This window comes from Pan paniscus, chromosome Y, assembly GCF_029289425.2.
Source record: "Pan paniscus chromosome Y, NHGRI_mPanPan1-v2.0_pri, whole genome shotgun sequence".
NCBI lineage: Eukaryota > Metazoa > Chordata > Mammalia > Primates > Hominidae > Pan > Pan paniscus.
The window spans coordinates 41,287,722-41,303,712 of NC_073273.2; the positions used below are offsets into that span (position 1 = coordinate 41,287,722).

Here is a 15,991-nt window from a genome sequence, read left to right on the forward strand (position 1 = left end):
GGAACCCACCGGGAGGGATGAACTACTCCGAAAGGAACCAACAACTCCAGACGCGCTGCCTCTAAGAGCTGTAACACTCACCACGAAGGTCTGCAGCTTCATTCCTGAAGTCAGCAAGACCACGAACCCACCGGAAGGAAGAAATTCCAGACACATCTGAATATCTGAAGGAACAAACTCTGGACACACCATCTTTAAGAGCTGTAACACTCACCGCGAGGGTCCGCAGCTTCATTCGTGAAGTCAGTGAGACCAAGAACCCACCAATTCCGGACACACCTTTATGAAGAATGGAAGGGCTTTTTGCCCTGAAATCATTCAAGAATAAGACCTTAAGATGTATGTCCAAGGATACAGAGAGAAAGCACAGGTGTAAATCACTCCGGAAGTGGTTCCTTGGCGCTGTCCATTCCCCAAGACACCCTGGACTCAACTTACGGCTTTTTCTCTTCCAAGCTTTATATTTAATACAATATCTTGTGTGAGCAACTACTTCAAAATGTGTCTTTTATTTTTCCGTTACTTTTTAACCTCACTTCAATACCAAGGGTTCTCATTAAAAACCTGAAGCGTTTCCATAGCTTGTCTTTCTGTGTTCAGTCCTCTTGGTGACCAAGAGAAGTCTCAAATTGTAGTGCCATGCTCTCATGTATGAACTGACATGAACTTAGTATGTGAGATTCGAACTTCTCAGCTTGACTTTCATCAGTTTTGTTTAATCAAGCTACCAAGCCATATTCTGCATTGCTTCTTCAAAATAGTCACTCAGTTACCCCCTCTTTTCCTCTGGCACTTTCTCTCTGACACATGTAGACACAAACTCTCAAACACACACACACATACACACACACACCATGCGGATTCGGTCTCCAACTCTTCCTTGTGAGCAATATCCCATGTGTCCTACTAGAGCTTCCGACTGGCTTTGATTTTAACCTTACTTGAGCACCTATCAAAATGTTAAATATGCAATTTAAGTTAATTAACCTGTCATCTAGACAATAAAGAAATGTATAATATATAAAATCTAAATAAATTTGTACACCATAGCTAATTACAAATATAGAAATTTGTAATTAGGTATAAAGACTCAAGACTACGCTTAGTAGATCATGATGACAATTTGAATGAAAAGACTCAACTTCAGCAAGACGTGATTTATTTGAAGGGAATTATAAAAAATACTGCTTTCTACCGAAAAACAATTTATGTTTCATAAAACTATTGTACTACAAAGAAATGTCCAACACTTCTCATCCAAGTTATTTCTTAAATTTAAGAATAAGTACTTAACTGAAATAAAGTCTGTTTTTGCATTTTTAATAAATGTACACATTTTATGAAATTAAGAATGTGGAAGTTTTAGCAAATCTGATCAAGGCAGAAAGACAAAGCTAAACAAAAAAAGTAGAGATTCTAAGTGGTCAGAGTAGAATTTTGAATTCCAGATAATAATATTACTATCCTGCTAAACAAAAGCACTGATATGAATTCAGATACTGCCTAAGAGAAGGCCTTTGGAGAGAATCAGCGTGATGCCAACATTTCAGTATGTTGTTGTGAATGCAGAGTTCATTCACTTAGTGAATGAACAATAATTAAATATCTAAGTCTTTGTATTGCCTATCGAGTTGATAGAGATACAAAAACAACTGAGGAAACAAACAAAAAACCCTCCTAACTCAATAGTCTGTGACTTGTGGTTTGTGTAAACATGCAGGGCTGTAGCTTTGAACTCTCACAAGCAAAATTTTAAAGTTTACACATTGTGGGGAGATTTATTCTACCTTTTCAGTCACTATTAAATTTCTGATTCCCTTTTCAAGATCGTATGCGCATATTGCTTCAAAAAGACTAAAGAATAGAAGTGGAACTGGGTTTATTATGAAATTTGGATTACTTTTTCACTGAATAGCATTTTTCACAGAGTTATACTCCCCAAATTACAATTCAATACTGAATCACAATGAAACGTCCACACTGTTTGTGGTCTCCACCCACACAATTGTACCTACAGGGCTCTGCTGTCATGGAAGCTATTGATTTTTTTCATGGGTGGTCTCATTCCATCCAACATCCTATATGAGGAGGCATCCTATCTGAAGTGCATTCATTGTTGCCAAGGCTAGCTCTATAAAATCACCAGGTCCTAGACTCTAGCATATCCAATGTATTATAAAAGGAATTGTAATACTTTGTCCTGTTTGGGGTTTTTCTCTGAATTTTTGTATTCCATTCTTTTTACTTTTGGTTTGAATAGTTCCTTTATGAGAAAGATCTCAACCCAGGTGGCTGCTCAAATGAGAACCCTAATAGATTTTGACAGCTCTTTCTCATCACACACATGCACAAAGGGGACTATTAGGCACAGAGACAGCACAGAACACCCTATGGAAGTACAGCATCCAAACGTCAGTTTGACTCCTTCAGTCACATTCAGACCTGGATTTTATGAGATGATTGGGAGATCTGTCACCCTAATGACAAGGGCAATATTCTAGAAACCACTAATATGATGAAGCAGAGTCCTTTAATTTTTTACTCTGAACTATTCCTTGTAATCTCAATGGCAATTTGTAATCTCAATGGCACACAACCCTGGTCTAGTTTTTAATGACACTCTACTTAGACTAACTAGCAATTACCTGGAGAGAGAGTAATCTTACAGATGCAATATAATTTTGGAGATCAATGAATTAATGTAATTGTTTATTTAGTACTTTCAGCCAAATTTTACTGAAAAATATTTTCCAGGTATTAAAGTTTAAAGAACAATGAGAAGAAAAAAATTCTCCATAAAAGAAATTTATCACATTCTCCACGAAGAACTTTATGCAAAAGACAAGCTCTAGTTTCTACATTAGATATGTATATTATTCTCACAAATTATTTCCTTTCTTTCCAGGTATATTTTGTTCTCTTTTGTCCTTTCTCCTCATCTAAAAATGGCATATGGAAATGCTAACCGGGAAATGTGATACCACTGTGGCATAACTTTGGTTATTCTTCGAGGAAATCTGAATTTGAAATCTATACAGACATAAAACTATTCATGTTTTACTAACATTAGGTTAATATATTAAATGTTTTTGTGTTTACAGACTTTCATTGGTGTTTTATAGAAAAAAGAGGAAATTTTTAAAAGTACAAACACATCACGTCTAATGTAGCTAGAATCATCTGACTATATTTTGTCATTTGATCGTAGTGGATCTTGGAAGAAAACAAAGTCCAAATTTACATTAAGAAAATGGATTCTAAACAATGAAATCCTATCATTGTATGAACTACCTCATGCTTGTATATTAAAAAAAATAAAGTTTTTCTTTGAAAACTCAAAAAAGGTGCTAATATCTCAAGTCATTATGGCAGAAAGAACCATTTTCTCTATCTTTCAGTTTGTAAACTGGAGCATGGTAGTGTACTTAATTCTATTATTTTTTCTATGGATTCATTCCTTTACAGATGATTCAGGTATAACATGCAACACTATATGCTCATATTAATTTTCATCTGCAAATAAAATTATAAAACATTAATTAGGTAATATATGAAAATAAAGTCATTATTTATAGTTTTGTCCATCCAGTAGATGTCCCAATATATACAAGTGGAACATGTGGTAAGCTGCTGCAAGAATTGCATTTGGAATATGAAAAATAAATTAAAATAAAATAAACAGGTTATAGAAAAGATCATGCACGAGACATTATAAAAACCTCCTGGTAAATCTCTCCACACACTGCACAAGAAGTATTGTTTTCTGTTCCAGTGAGGTACTCACCATCTTCCGTGGGCACATAGATGTTTAAGTAAAGGCAGTCTTCATTTTGATCTTGAACATAGGTCATCAAAGTATCCAAATTGGCGGTAAACCAGATGGGCAGCATGTCATGCAATAAGAATCTTTCATCCAGGTGCTGGGGGCACACAGCAGCAAACTGAGTAGCATTTCGGATGCCAGTCCAGGAGGATGGGGATTCTGGGGGCTGAAACCGCCTCTCTCCAGTTGGGGGTGAGGCATAGGGGACCCCTAAGTACTGCTCCACTGGACCCAAGATCTCACTGGGTAATGGTGTTCTTAGGCCCTGGATTTTACCATAATTTGTGTTGACAACTGGATACTGTGCTTGGCTGTCAATGAGGGTGAACTTGATGGCAAGAGCAGTTATCCACAGAAGAACATTGGAGTTTAACATGACACAGACAGAGGTGAATAACAAAGGGAGCCATAGCAGTCCCTGGGGACGCAACATGGTTCAAATCTGCATCCACATCCGAAGCTGTCTAAGTGAGGTGGCTCCAAGGAGACAAAGCTCAGAGGCGAGCCTGCAGAAAGATAAGTCTTTCGAAAACTCCAATGCAACCTAAAGGAGGGAGAAAGCAGACAAGAATAATGAAGCCACACAATGATCACCTAGAACACTGGCTGGCTCTTCCATGAAATCCACAACATCTCTCTATGAAATTCCTATTAATTTGTATATGAATGTGTATAGTGCCATCTCCACATAGTCGACAATAGCAAAAACATAACTTGTCTTTATTATTATTATTTTTTTTTTACAGATGGTGTCTTGCCATATTGCCAAAGCTGCAGGGCAGTGGTGCTATCACAGCTCACTGCAGCCTCCAACTCCTGGGCTAAAGCCAACCTCCCACCTCAGCCTCCCGAGTAGCTGGGACTACAAGCATGCACCAGTATGTCTGGGCAATTCATTGGAATTTTTGTAGATATAGGTGTCTCTATGTTATCCAGCCTGGCCTAAAGAGATCCTCCTCAATCAAACTTTCAAAGTGTTGGGATAACACGCGTCAGTCACCATGCCTAGTGTCCATCACTTTTCTTAATCCAGGCTGTACATCCTATCACCAGAAACAATGCCTGACATTTAGAAAACACTCATCACATCTGTGTTGAATGAACAAACCGACGTTCAAGAATTGTACAGGTTATGCAGGTGATAATAATGACACCTACAAATTTCACTATTGTTTACCAGACGGGTTATCAAAAGAACTTTTTCTCAAATGTTTAAGGCAATTTTCATTCTTTCCTAAGGGGATATGCATGCAGATCTAAAAGTTTTCCAGTAGGAGCAAAATAGAAGCATGCATCCAGGCCATCCTGTCATTGTGATGTGGATATTTATCAGGCCACAAGGGGAAAATCATCAACCGAAAAGAGTGTAGACTTTGGACACGAATTTTCCTTGTTCTACTCAAGTGCACATATATACTTAGGCTACATACTTCACTGTTCTGAATCTCAGTTTCTTGTAAAAAAAAAAAAAACTGTACAAGATGGTGCATTTCAAGTACATGCTGCAGTGTTGGTCTCTTGAAGACATCTTTCATAACTAAAAGTGTTGATGCAATTATCCTGAGTTTGCAGTAAGCTGCTGCATGCCTGAGAGGGTATCCTCTTCACCCTGTACCCCATTTAAAAATCTAAGGCTACATTTGAGTTACTTTCCCATTAACACTGGAGTCAACTTTTAAAGGGTCACCACCTCAATTGGTCTCTACAAGGATAATATGACTATCTCTAGGGAAATCGCTGCTCCTGTGACAATAAAAGAATGTTTTGCAGCAATGGACAGTATGTCAAATGATCCTCTAGGGACAGAAAACGTTTCACTAGGTGTCACAAGGAGGGTGCGTTTAGAGTGTTCTTCATCTCAAAGTATGCAAATGTGTTTCTGAGGAATTTGTGGGTTACTCAGAGCATTTGCATCAGAAAATAGTTATCCATTTCATTTAAGTAATCAATTGAACAAAATACATCACATGGCTTTTTCTTTTTAATAAAACACATTGGAACTGGATGTATCACAGAACAATAATACCTACTGGGGGGAAATTCCATAGTACATGACATCCTGGGAAAAGTTCAACAGAGTTGGATGAAAACACACTGAAAATCTGGATTGTAACTTTGAAAGTGACAAATAGCATCTCACCAAATGGCTGATTTAGGTGTTTGCTTCTAACTCTGAATTGTACTGTAGACAACATTCGGATGTCTGCCATGCAGCAATCCCATTTCTGAATAATTAAGAGACAGACAAGAAAAACAAAGAGTGATGTCGTGTTTGGTTGCTTCTTTTTTTAACCAGAAGATTTTTAACTAGAGGTAGCTGTTACTTTCGGAGCCTTCCCCAAGAGAATAGGTGAGACCATCACCTTTTTTATAACTTTTATTTTGGCTTCAGGGGTAGGTGTGCAGGTTTGCCATACAGGTAAACTTATGTCACAGGCATTAGTTGTACTGATTATTTCATCACCCAGATACAAGGCCTCATTCCCAATAAATATTTTTCCTAATCTTCTACCTCCTACCACTGCCCATCCTCCAATACGCTCCTTTTTCTATTGTTTCCTTCTTTGTGTTCGTAAGTTCTCATTTCTAGCTCCAACTTATAAGTGAGAATATGAAGTATGTGGTTTACTGTTTCTGCATTAATTTGCTAAGGATAATAGCCTCGATTTCCATCCATATTCCTTCAAAGGACATAATCTCATTCTTTTATGATGACTACATACTATTCCATGGTACATATGAACCACATTTTCTTTATCCAGTCTGCCACTGATGGGCATTGAGGTTGATTCCATGTCTTTGCTATTGTGAACAATGAGGCCATCAACTTGTAATTCAGATAAATCTGTATCCTGGGAAGCTATCTCTGTGAACTGAGGGAAGCAAGTCAATCTATGCAGACTACTAAAAACGTAAACTAGTGTGTCCCACCTGCTTCATTAAATTGTGCAGAGCAGGACAGGAGCATATATAGGCAAAGGCTGAAGAGCACAGAAGATGTCCAGTCAACGTAGACAACATGCTGACATGTTGGCTACAGTCCTGCAAGAAAGACTTCTGGGTACAGGGACACAAGGTGCTATTAGCTCACTGTTAGTACTAAGTAGGCTGGCAGCAGCTCATTCAAATTCATTAGGCATCACTTTACCAATTTACTATTTGGAATTTCACATACTACCTAATTTAATCCCATGTAGCTGTAAAGAATTTGGTATTACACACTATCCCAGGTTGGGATTAAATGAGATAGTATGTAACCTCAAAGTATTGAACAGTTGCTGAAACAGACAGCTCAAGTGGAATTCAGTGGGTAGATTTCTTCCCAGGTTTATAATGTCGGTTCCATGAGGAATTCCAGCCCATGCCTTAAATTCTCAAACTCAATGTGAGTGAGACTGTGACTCACATATTGGTTATGACTGACCCACCTGTATGATCAAATCCTTCCTCTATCTAAATCTATAACCCACAAGGTCCTGATGGGCAGTGAGCAATTATAAACTAGCAGCAGACAAAGAAGACAAGCCCAAGGGCACCTGTATACTTCCTAAGTCTAAGTTAGGCATTCACAATACCCACAGGTTGAGAGCTATCTTTTTTTTATTCCTTCATTTTTTGAAATTTAGCAAATTTGCAAAAAATTGCTATAGTCTGAAGCTCAGCATTGCCGCATCTCAGCACAATGATAATGATTTGTGAACCATATGATTCTTTGTTGTAGAGATGCCGCCTCTAAATTGTATGGTATTTTGCAGCATTCCCAGTTTCTACTCACTAGATGATGGTGGCACCTCCTACCCAGTTTTAACTATGGAAAATGTCTCCAGACAGTGCTGAATGACCCCGGGTGGCCAAAACCACCCACAAGTGAGATTTACTTGTCTAAGCCATCAAGCATAAAATGATAGTGGCTGTGCAAATGATTAAGTATCTGTAAGTACATTTAGAGAATATAATTTAGTGCTGCCATGTATGTGTGTGTGTGTGTGTGTGTGTGAAAATATACTAACATATAAATTAGGGAGGATCTGGCAGGATGGCCACATATGAACAGCTCTATTCTGCAGCTTCTAGTGAGACAAATCAGAAGGCAGGTGATTTCTGCATTTCCAACTGAGGTACTCAGTTAATCTCATTGGAACTGGTTAGAGAGTGGATGTGTCCCATGGAGGGTGAGCAGAAGTAGGATGGGGCACTGACTCACCCGGGAAGTGCACGGGGACAGGTACCTTCCTCCCCTAGCAAGTGGAAACCATGAGGGACTGTGATATGTAGCCCAGATACTATGCTTTTCCCACAGTTTTTACAACCTGTAGACCGGGAGATTCCCTAAGGTGCCTATACCACCAAGGCCCTTGTTTTCAAGCACAAAACTGGGCGATCATTTGGGCCAACACTGAGCTAGCTGCAGGAGTTTTTTTTTTTTTTTCATAATCCAGCGAGACAGAACCTTTCACTCCCCTGGAATGAGGGCTGAAGCCAGGAAGCCAAGTGGTCTTGTTCAGCAGATTCCACCCTCATGGAGCCCAGCAAGCTAAGATCCAATGGCTTGAAATTCTCCCTGGCAGCACACTACTCTGAAGTCCACCTGAGACACTCAAGCTTGGTAGGGGGAGGGTTGTCTGCCATTACTGAGGCTCCAGTAGGAGGTTTTCCCCTCACAGATTAAAAAAAAGCAGCCCGAAATTTCATCAGAACCCACCAGAGTGCAGCAAAGCATCTGTGGCCAGACTGCCTCTCTAGATTCTTCCTCACTGGCAGGGCATCTCTGAAAGAAAGGCAGCAGCACCAGTCAGGGACTTATAGAAAAAAACATCCATCTCTCTGAAACAGAGCACCTAGGGAAAGGGACAGCTTTGGGCATAGCTTCAGCAGAATTAAACTGCTCTGAGGAGAGCAGTGGATCTCCAGGCACAGCATTTGAGCTATGCTAAGGAAGAGACTGCCTTCTCAAGTGGGTCCCTGACCCCCTTGCCTCCTGACTGGGAGACACCTCCCAGGATGGGTCGACAGACACTTTATACAGAAGAGCTCCAACTGGCATCTGGCTTGTGCCCCTCTGAAACAAAGCTTCCAGAGGAAGAATCAGGCAGAATTCTTTGCTGTTCTGCAGCCTCTCCTAGTGATACTCAGGCACACAGCATCTGGAGTGGATCCAGGAGACCCATCTCACGTGCAAAGACTCAAATAGACTCAAAATAAAAAGATGGAGGAAGATCTACCAAGCAAATAGAAAGCAAAAAAAAAAAAAAAAAGAAGAAGAAGAAAGAAAAAGAAAAAAAAAGCAGGGGTTGCAATCCTAGTCTATGATAAAACAGACTTGAAACCAACAAAGATCAAAAGAGACAAAGAAGGCCATTATATAATGGTAAAGGGATCAATTCAACAAGAAGAGCTAACTATTGTAAATATATATACACCCAATACAAGAGCACCCAGATTCGTAAAGCAAGTCCTTAGAGACCTACAAAGAGACTTAGACTCCCACACAATGTTAATGGGAGACTTTAACACCCCACTGTCAATATTAGACAGATCAATGAGACAGGAGGTTAACAAGGATATCCAGGAACTGAACTCAGCTCTGCAAAAACCAGACCTAATAGATATCTACAGAACTCTACACTCCAAATCAACAAAATGTCTATTCTTCTCAGCACCACGTCATACTTATTCTAAAATTCACCACATAATTGGAAGTACAGCACTCCTCAGCAAATGCAGAACAACAGAAATCACAATAAACTGTTTCTCATACCACACTGCAATCAAATTAGAACTCAGGATTAAGAAACTCACTTGAAAGTGCACAACTATTTGGGAATTGAACAACTTGCTCCTGAATGACTACTGGGTAAATAATGAAATGAAGGCAGAAATAAAGATGTTATTTGAAACTAGTGAGAACAAAGACACAATGTACCAGAATCTGTGGGAAACATTTAAAATGGTGTGTAGAGGGAAATTTATAGCACTAAATGCCCACAAGGGAAAGCAGGAAAGATCTAAAATCGATACCCTAACATCAGAATTAAAAGAACTAGAGAAGCAAGAACAAATTCAAAAGCTAGCAGAAGGCAAGAAATAACTAAGATCCGAGCAGAATTGAAAGAGATAAAGACACAAAAAATCCTTCAAAAAATCAATGAATCCAGGAACTTGTTTTTTGAAAAGATCAACAAAATTGATAGACTGATAGCAAGACTAATAAAGAAAAAAAGAGAGAAGAATCAAATAGATGCAATAAAAAAAGATAAAAAGGATGTCACCACTGATCCCACAGAAATACAAACTACCATCAGAGAATACTATAAACACCTCCACACAAATAAATTAGAAAATCTAGAAGAAATAGATACATTCCTGGACACATACACCCTCCCGAGACTAAACCAGGAAGAAATGGAATCTGAATAGACCAATAACAGGCTCTGAAATTGAGGCAACAATTAATAGCCTACCAACCAAAAAAAGCCCAGGACCAGACAGATTCACAGCTGAATTCTACCAGAGGTACAAAGAGAAGCTGGTACAATTCCTTCTGAAACTATTCCAATCAATAGAAAAAGAGGGAATTCTCCCTATCTTATTTTATGAGGCCAAGAACTTCCTGATAGCAAAGCCTGGCAGAGGCACAACAACAAAAAAGAGAATTTTAGACCAATATCCCTGATGAACTTTAATGTGAATATCCTCAGTAAAATACTGGCAAACTGAATCCAGCAGCACATCAAAAAGCTTATCCACCACAATCTAGTTGGCTTCATCCCTGGGATATAAGGCTGGTTCAACATATACGTTGAACGTCATCCATCACATAAACAGAACCGATGTCAAAAGCACATGATTATCTCAATAGATGCATAAAAGGCCTTTGACAAAATTCAACAGCCCTTCAAGCTAAAAATTCTCAATAAGCTAGATATTGATGAAACATATCTCAAAATAATAACGAGGTATTGATGAAACATATCTCAAGATAATAAGAACTATTTTTTACAAACCCACAATCAATATCATACTGAATGGGCAAAAACTGGAAGCATTCCTTTGAAAACCAGCACAAACAAGGATGCCCTCTCTCACCACTCCTATTCAATATAGTGTTGGAAGTTCTGGCCAGGGCAATCAGGCAAGAGAGAGAAATAAAGGATATTCGATTAGGAAATTAGGAAGTCAAATTGTACCTGTTTGGAGATGACATGATCGTATATTTAGAAAACCCCATTATCTCAGCGCCAAGTCTCCTTAAGCTGATAAGCAATTTCAGCAAAGTCTCAGGATACAAAATCAATTACATACACCATTCACAGACAAACAGACAGCCAAATCATGCTTGAACTCCCATTCACAATTGCTACAAAAAGAATAAAATACCTAGGAATCCAACTTAAAAGGGATGTGAAGGACCTGTTCAAGGAGAACTACAAACCACTGCTCAATGAAATAAAAGAGGACAAAAACAAATGGGAGAATATTCCATGCTCATGGATAGGAAGAATAAATATCACGAAAATGGCCATATTGCCGAAAGTAATTTATAGATTCAATGACATCCCCATCAAGCTGCCAATGACTTTCTTCACAGAATTGGAAAAAAAAAAAACTGCTTTAAAGTTCATATGAAACCAAAAAAGAGCCTGCATTGCCAACACAATCCTAAGCAAAAAGAATGAAGGTGGAGGCATCACACTACCTGATTTCAAACTATACTACAATCCTACAGTAACCAAAATGGCATGGTACTGGTACAAAACAGATATATAGACCAATGGAACAGAACAGAGGCCTCAGAAATAACACACACATCTACAACCATCTAATCTTTGACAAACCTGACAAAAACAAGCAATAGGAAAAAGATTCCTTATTTAACAAACAGTGGTAAGGAAAACTGGTTAGCCATATGTAGAAAGCTGAAACTGGATCCCTTCCTTACACCTTATACAAAAATTAATTCAAAATGGATTAAAGACTTAAATGTTAACCTAAAACCATAAAAATCCTAGAAGAATCCTAGACAATGCCATTGAGGACAAAGGCATGGGCAAGGATTTCACGACTAAAATACCAAAAGCAATGGCAACAAAACCCAAAATAGACAAATGGGATCTAATTAAACTAAAGAGCTTCTGCATGGCAAAAGAAACTACCACCACAGAGAACAGGCAACCTACAGAATGGGAGAAAATTGTTGCAATCTACCCATCTGACAAAGGGTTAATATCCAGAATCTACAAACAACTCAAAGTCAAATTTACAAGAAAAAGCAAACAACCCCACCAAAAAGTGGGCAAAGGATATGAACAGACACTTCTCAAAAGAATACATCTATGTAGCAACAGGCACATTAAAAAATGCTCGTTTTTAATGGTCATTAGAGAAACACAAATCAAAACCACAATGAGATACCATTCACACCAGTTAGAATGGCAGTCATTAAAACGTCAGTGAACAACAGATGCTGGAGAGGATGTGGAGAAATAGTAACACTTTTACACTGTTGGTGGGAGTGTAAATTATTTCAACCATTGTGGAAGACAGTGTGATGATTCCTCAAAGATCAAGAACTAGATTTACCATTTGACCCAGCAATCCCATTACTAGGTATATACCCAAAGGATTATAAATCATGCTCCTATAAAGACACATGAACACATATGTTTATTGCAGCAGAATTCACAATAGCAAAGACTTGGAACCAACCCAAATGTCCATCAATGATAGATGGATTAAGAAAATGTGGGACTTATACACCATGGAATACTATGCAGCCATAAAAAAGGATGAGATCATGTCCTTTGTAGGGACGTAGATGAAGCTGGAAACCATCATCCTCAGTAAACTGTCACAAGGACAGAAAACCAAACACCACATGTTCTCATTCATAGGTGGAAACTGAACAATGAGATCATTTGGGCACAGGGTGGGGAACGTCACACATGGGGGCCTGTCAGGCACTGGGGGGCTTGGGGAGGGATAGCATTAGGAGAAATACCTAATGTAAAGGATGAATTGATGGGTGTAGCAAGCCAACGTGGCACATATATACCCATGTATCAAACCTGCAGGTTGTGCACATGTACCCTAGAACTTAAAGTAAAATAAATAAATAAATAAATAAATAAATAAATAAACAAACAAACAAACAAACAAACAAACTGGGCAGCCATTTGGGCAGACACTGAGCTAGCAGCAGGAGTTTTTTTTGTTTTTGTTTTTGTTTTTGTTTCTTCCGTGCCCCAGTTCTGCCTGGAACCACAGTGAGACAGAACTGTTCTCTCCCCTGAAAAGGCGGCTGAGGTCAGGGAGCCAAGTTGTCTTGCTCAGCTGATCTCGCCCTCTCGGAGCCCAGTAAGCTAAGATCCAATGGCTTGAAATTCTCACTGCTAGCACAGCAGTCTGAAGTTGACCTGGGACACTTGAATGTGGTGCAGGGAGGGGTGTCTGGCATCACTGAGGCTTCAGTAGGCAGTATTCCCCTCATAGTGTAAATAAGCTTCCGAGAAGTTCAAACTGGGTGGAACCCACCACAGCTCAGCAAAGCTGCTGTAGCCAGACTGGCTCTCTATACTCCTCGTCTCTAGGCAGGGCATCTCTGAAAGAAAGGCAGCAGCACCAGTTAGGGGCTTATAGATAAAATGCCCATCTCTCTGGGACACAGCACCTGGAGTAAGGGATGGCTATGGGTGCAGCTTCAGCAAACTTAAATGTTCCTACCTATGGCTTGAAAGAGAGCAGAAGATCTCCCAGCACAGAACTTGTGCTCTACTAAGGGACAGACTGCCTGCTCAAGTGGGTCCCTGACCCAGGTGCTTCCTGACTGAGAGACACCTCCCAGCTGGGTTCAATGGACACCTCATATAGGAGAGCTCTGGTTGACATCAGGTGGCCACTCCTATGGGAAGAAGCTTCCAGAGGAAGGAGAAGACAGCAATCTTTGCTGTTCTGCAGCTTCTGCTGGTGACAGCCAGGAAAACGGTCTGGAGTGGACCTTCAACAAACTCCAGCTGACCTGCAGCAGAGCGGCCTGACTGTTAGAATGAAAACAAACGAACAGAAAGCAATAACATCAACATCAACAAAAAAGACACCCATGCAAAAATCCCATCTGAGGGTCACCAACATCAAAGATCAAAGTTAGACAAATTCATGAAGATGAAAAATAAAACAGTTCAAAAATTCTGAAAATTCCAAAAACCAGAATCCCTCTTCTCTTCCAAAGGATCATCACTCCTCACCAGCAAGAGAACAAAACCGAACAGAGAATGAGTTTGACAAACTGACTGAAGTAGGCTTCAGAAGGTGTGAAATAACAAACTCCTCTGAGCTAAGGGAGCATGTTCTAACCCCATGTAAGGAAGCTAAGAATCTTCATAAAAGGTTACAAGAACTTCTAGCTAGAATAACCAGTTTAGAGAAGAATATAAATGACATGATATAGCTGAAAAACAAAGCACGAGAACTTCCTGAGGCATACACAAGTACCAATAGCTGAATCGATCAAGGGAAAGAAAGTATATCAGAGATTGATGATCAACTTAATAAAATAAAATGTGAAGACAAGATTACAGAAAAAATGAATGAAAAGGAATTAACAAAGCCTCCAAGAAATACGGGACTATGTGAAAACATCAAACCTATGTTTGACTGGTGTACTTGAAAGTGAGTAGGAGAATGGAACCAGTTAGAAAACACACTTCAGGATATTATCCAGGAGAACTTTTCCAGCCTAGCAAGAAGTCCAACATTGAAATTCAGGAAATAAAGAAAACACCACAAAGATACTCCTTGAGAAGAGCAACTCCAAGACAAATAATAGTCAGATTCACCAAGGTTGAAACAAAGGAAAAAATGTTAACAGCATCCCGAGAGAAAGAGCAGGCTACCTACAAAAGGCAGCCTATCAAACTAACAGCAGATATCACTGCAGAAACCCTACAAGCCAGAAGAGAGTGCAGGCCAATATTCACCATTCTTAAGATAATAAATAAATAAATAAACAAACAAACAAACAAACAGAATTTCACATCCAGACAAACTAAGTTTCATAATTGAGGGAGAAATAAAATCCTTTACAGAGAAGCAAATGTTGAGGGATTTTCTGACCACCAGGACTGCCTTTAAGAGCTCCTGAAGGATGTACTAAATACGGGGCAAAAAAAAAAAAAAGATATCAGCTACTGCAAAAACTACCAAAATACCACTGCAAAAACTCCCAAAATGTAAAGACTAATGACACTATAAAGAAACAGCATCAACTAATATGCAAGATAATCAGCTATCATCATAATGACAGGATCAAATTTACACATAACAAGATTAAAATTACATGTAAATGGGCTAAATGTCCCAATTAAAAGACACAGACTGGCAAATTGAATAATGGGTCAAGACCCTTTGGTGTATTGTATTTAGGAGACCAATCTGACAGGCAAAGTAAAACATAGGCTCAGAATAACAGAATGAAGGAATATTTACCAAGCAAACGGAAAGCAAAGAAAAGCAGGGGTAGTAATCATAGCCTCTGATAAAACAGACTTTAAGACAACAGAGATCAAAAGAGACAAAGAAGGGCATCAAATAATGGTAAACGGATCAATGCAACAAGAAGAGCTAACTATCATAAATATACATGCACCCAATACAGGAGCACCCAGATTCATAAAACAAGTTCTTAGAGACCTACAAACAGACTTAAGTATACTCCAACACAATAATAGTGGGAGATTTTACCACAACACTGTCAATATTAGACAGATCAATGAGACAAAAAATTAACAAATATATTCAGGACTTGAACTCAGCTCCGGACCAAGCAGACCTAAGAGACATCTATGTAACTCTTCACCCCAATCAACAGAATATACATTCTTCTCAGCACCACATCACACTTATTCTAAAGTGGACTACAAAATTGAAAGTAAAACACTCCTCAGCAAATGCAAAAGAATGAAAACCATAATGAACCGTCTCTCAGATAACAGTGCAATCAAATTCGAACCCAGGATTAAGATACTTACTCAAACCCACACAACTACATGGAAACTGAACAACTTGCTCCTGAATGACTACTGGGTAAATAAGGAAATTAAAGCAGAAATAAATAAGTTCTTTGAAACTGATAAGAACAACGATACAATGTACCAGAATCTCTAAGACACATTT

The 15,991-nt window shown here is 38.9% G+C and overlaps 1 protein-coding gene across 11 annotated transcripts in view; it reads right to left on the reverse strand.

The window, feature by feature from the left end:
* LOC100994646 (neuroligin-4, Y-linked) overlaps window positions 1–15,991 on the reverse strand; it is a 293,763-nt gene that overhangs the window by 198,181 nt on the left and 79,591 nt on the right. For all 11 annotated transcript variants that reach the window (XM_055106975.2, XM_055106978.2, XM_057301221.2 and 8 more), the window contains one exon: window positions 3,785–4,367. In XM_055106975.2, the coding sequence (XP_054962950.1) occupies window positions 3,785–4,256 (472 nt within the window). In that variant the 5' untranslated portion in view covers window positions 4,257–4,367. The remainder of the gene's footprint in view (window positions 1–3,784; window positions 4,368–15,991) is intronic.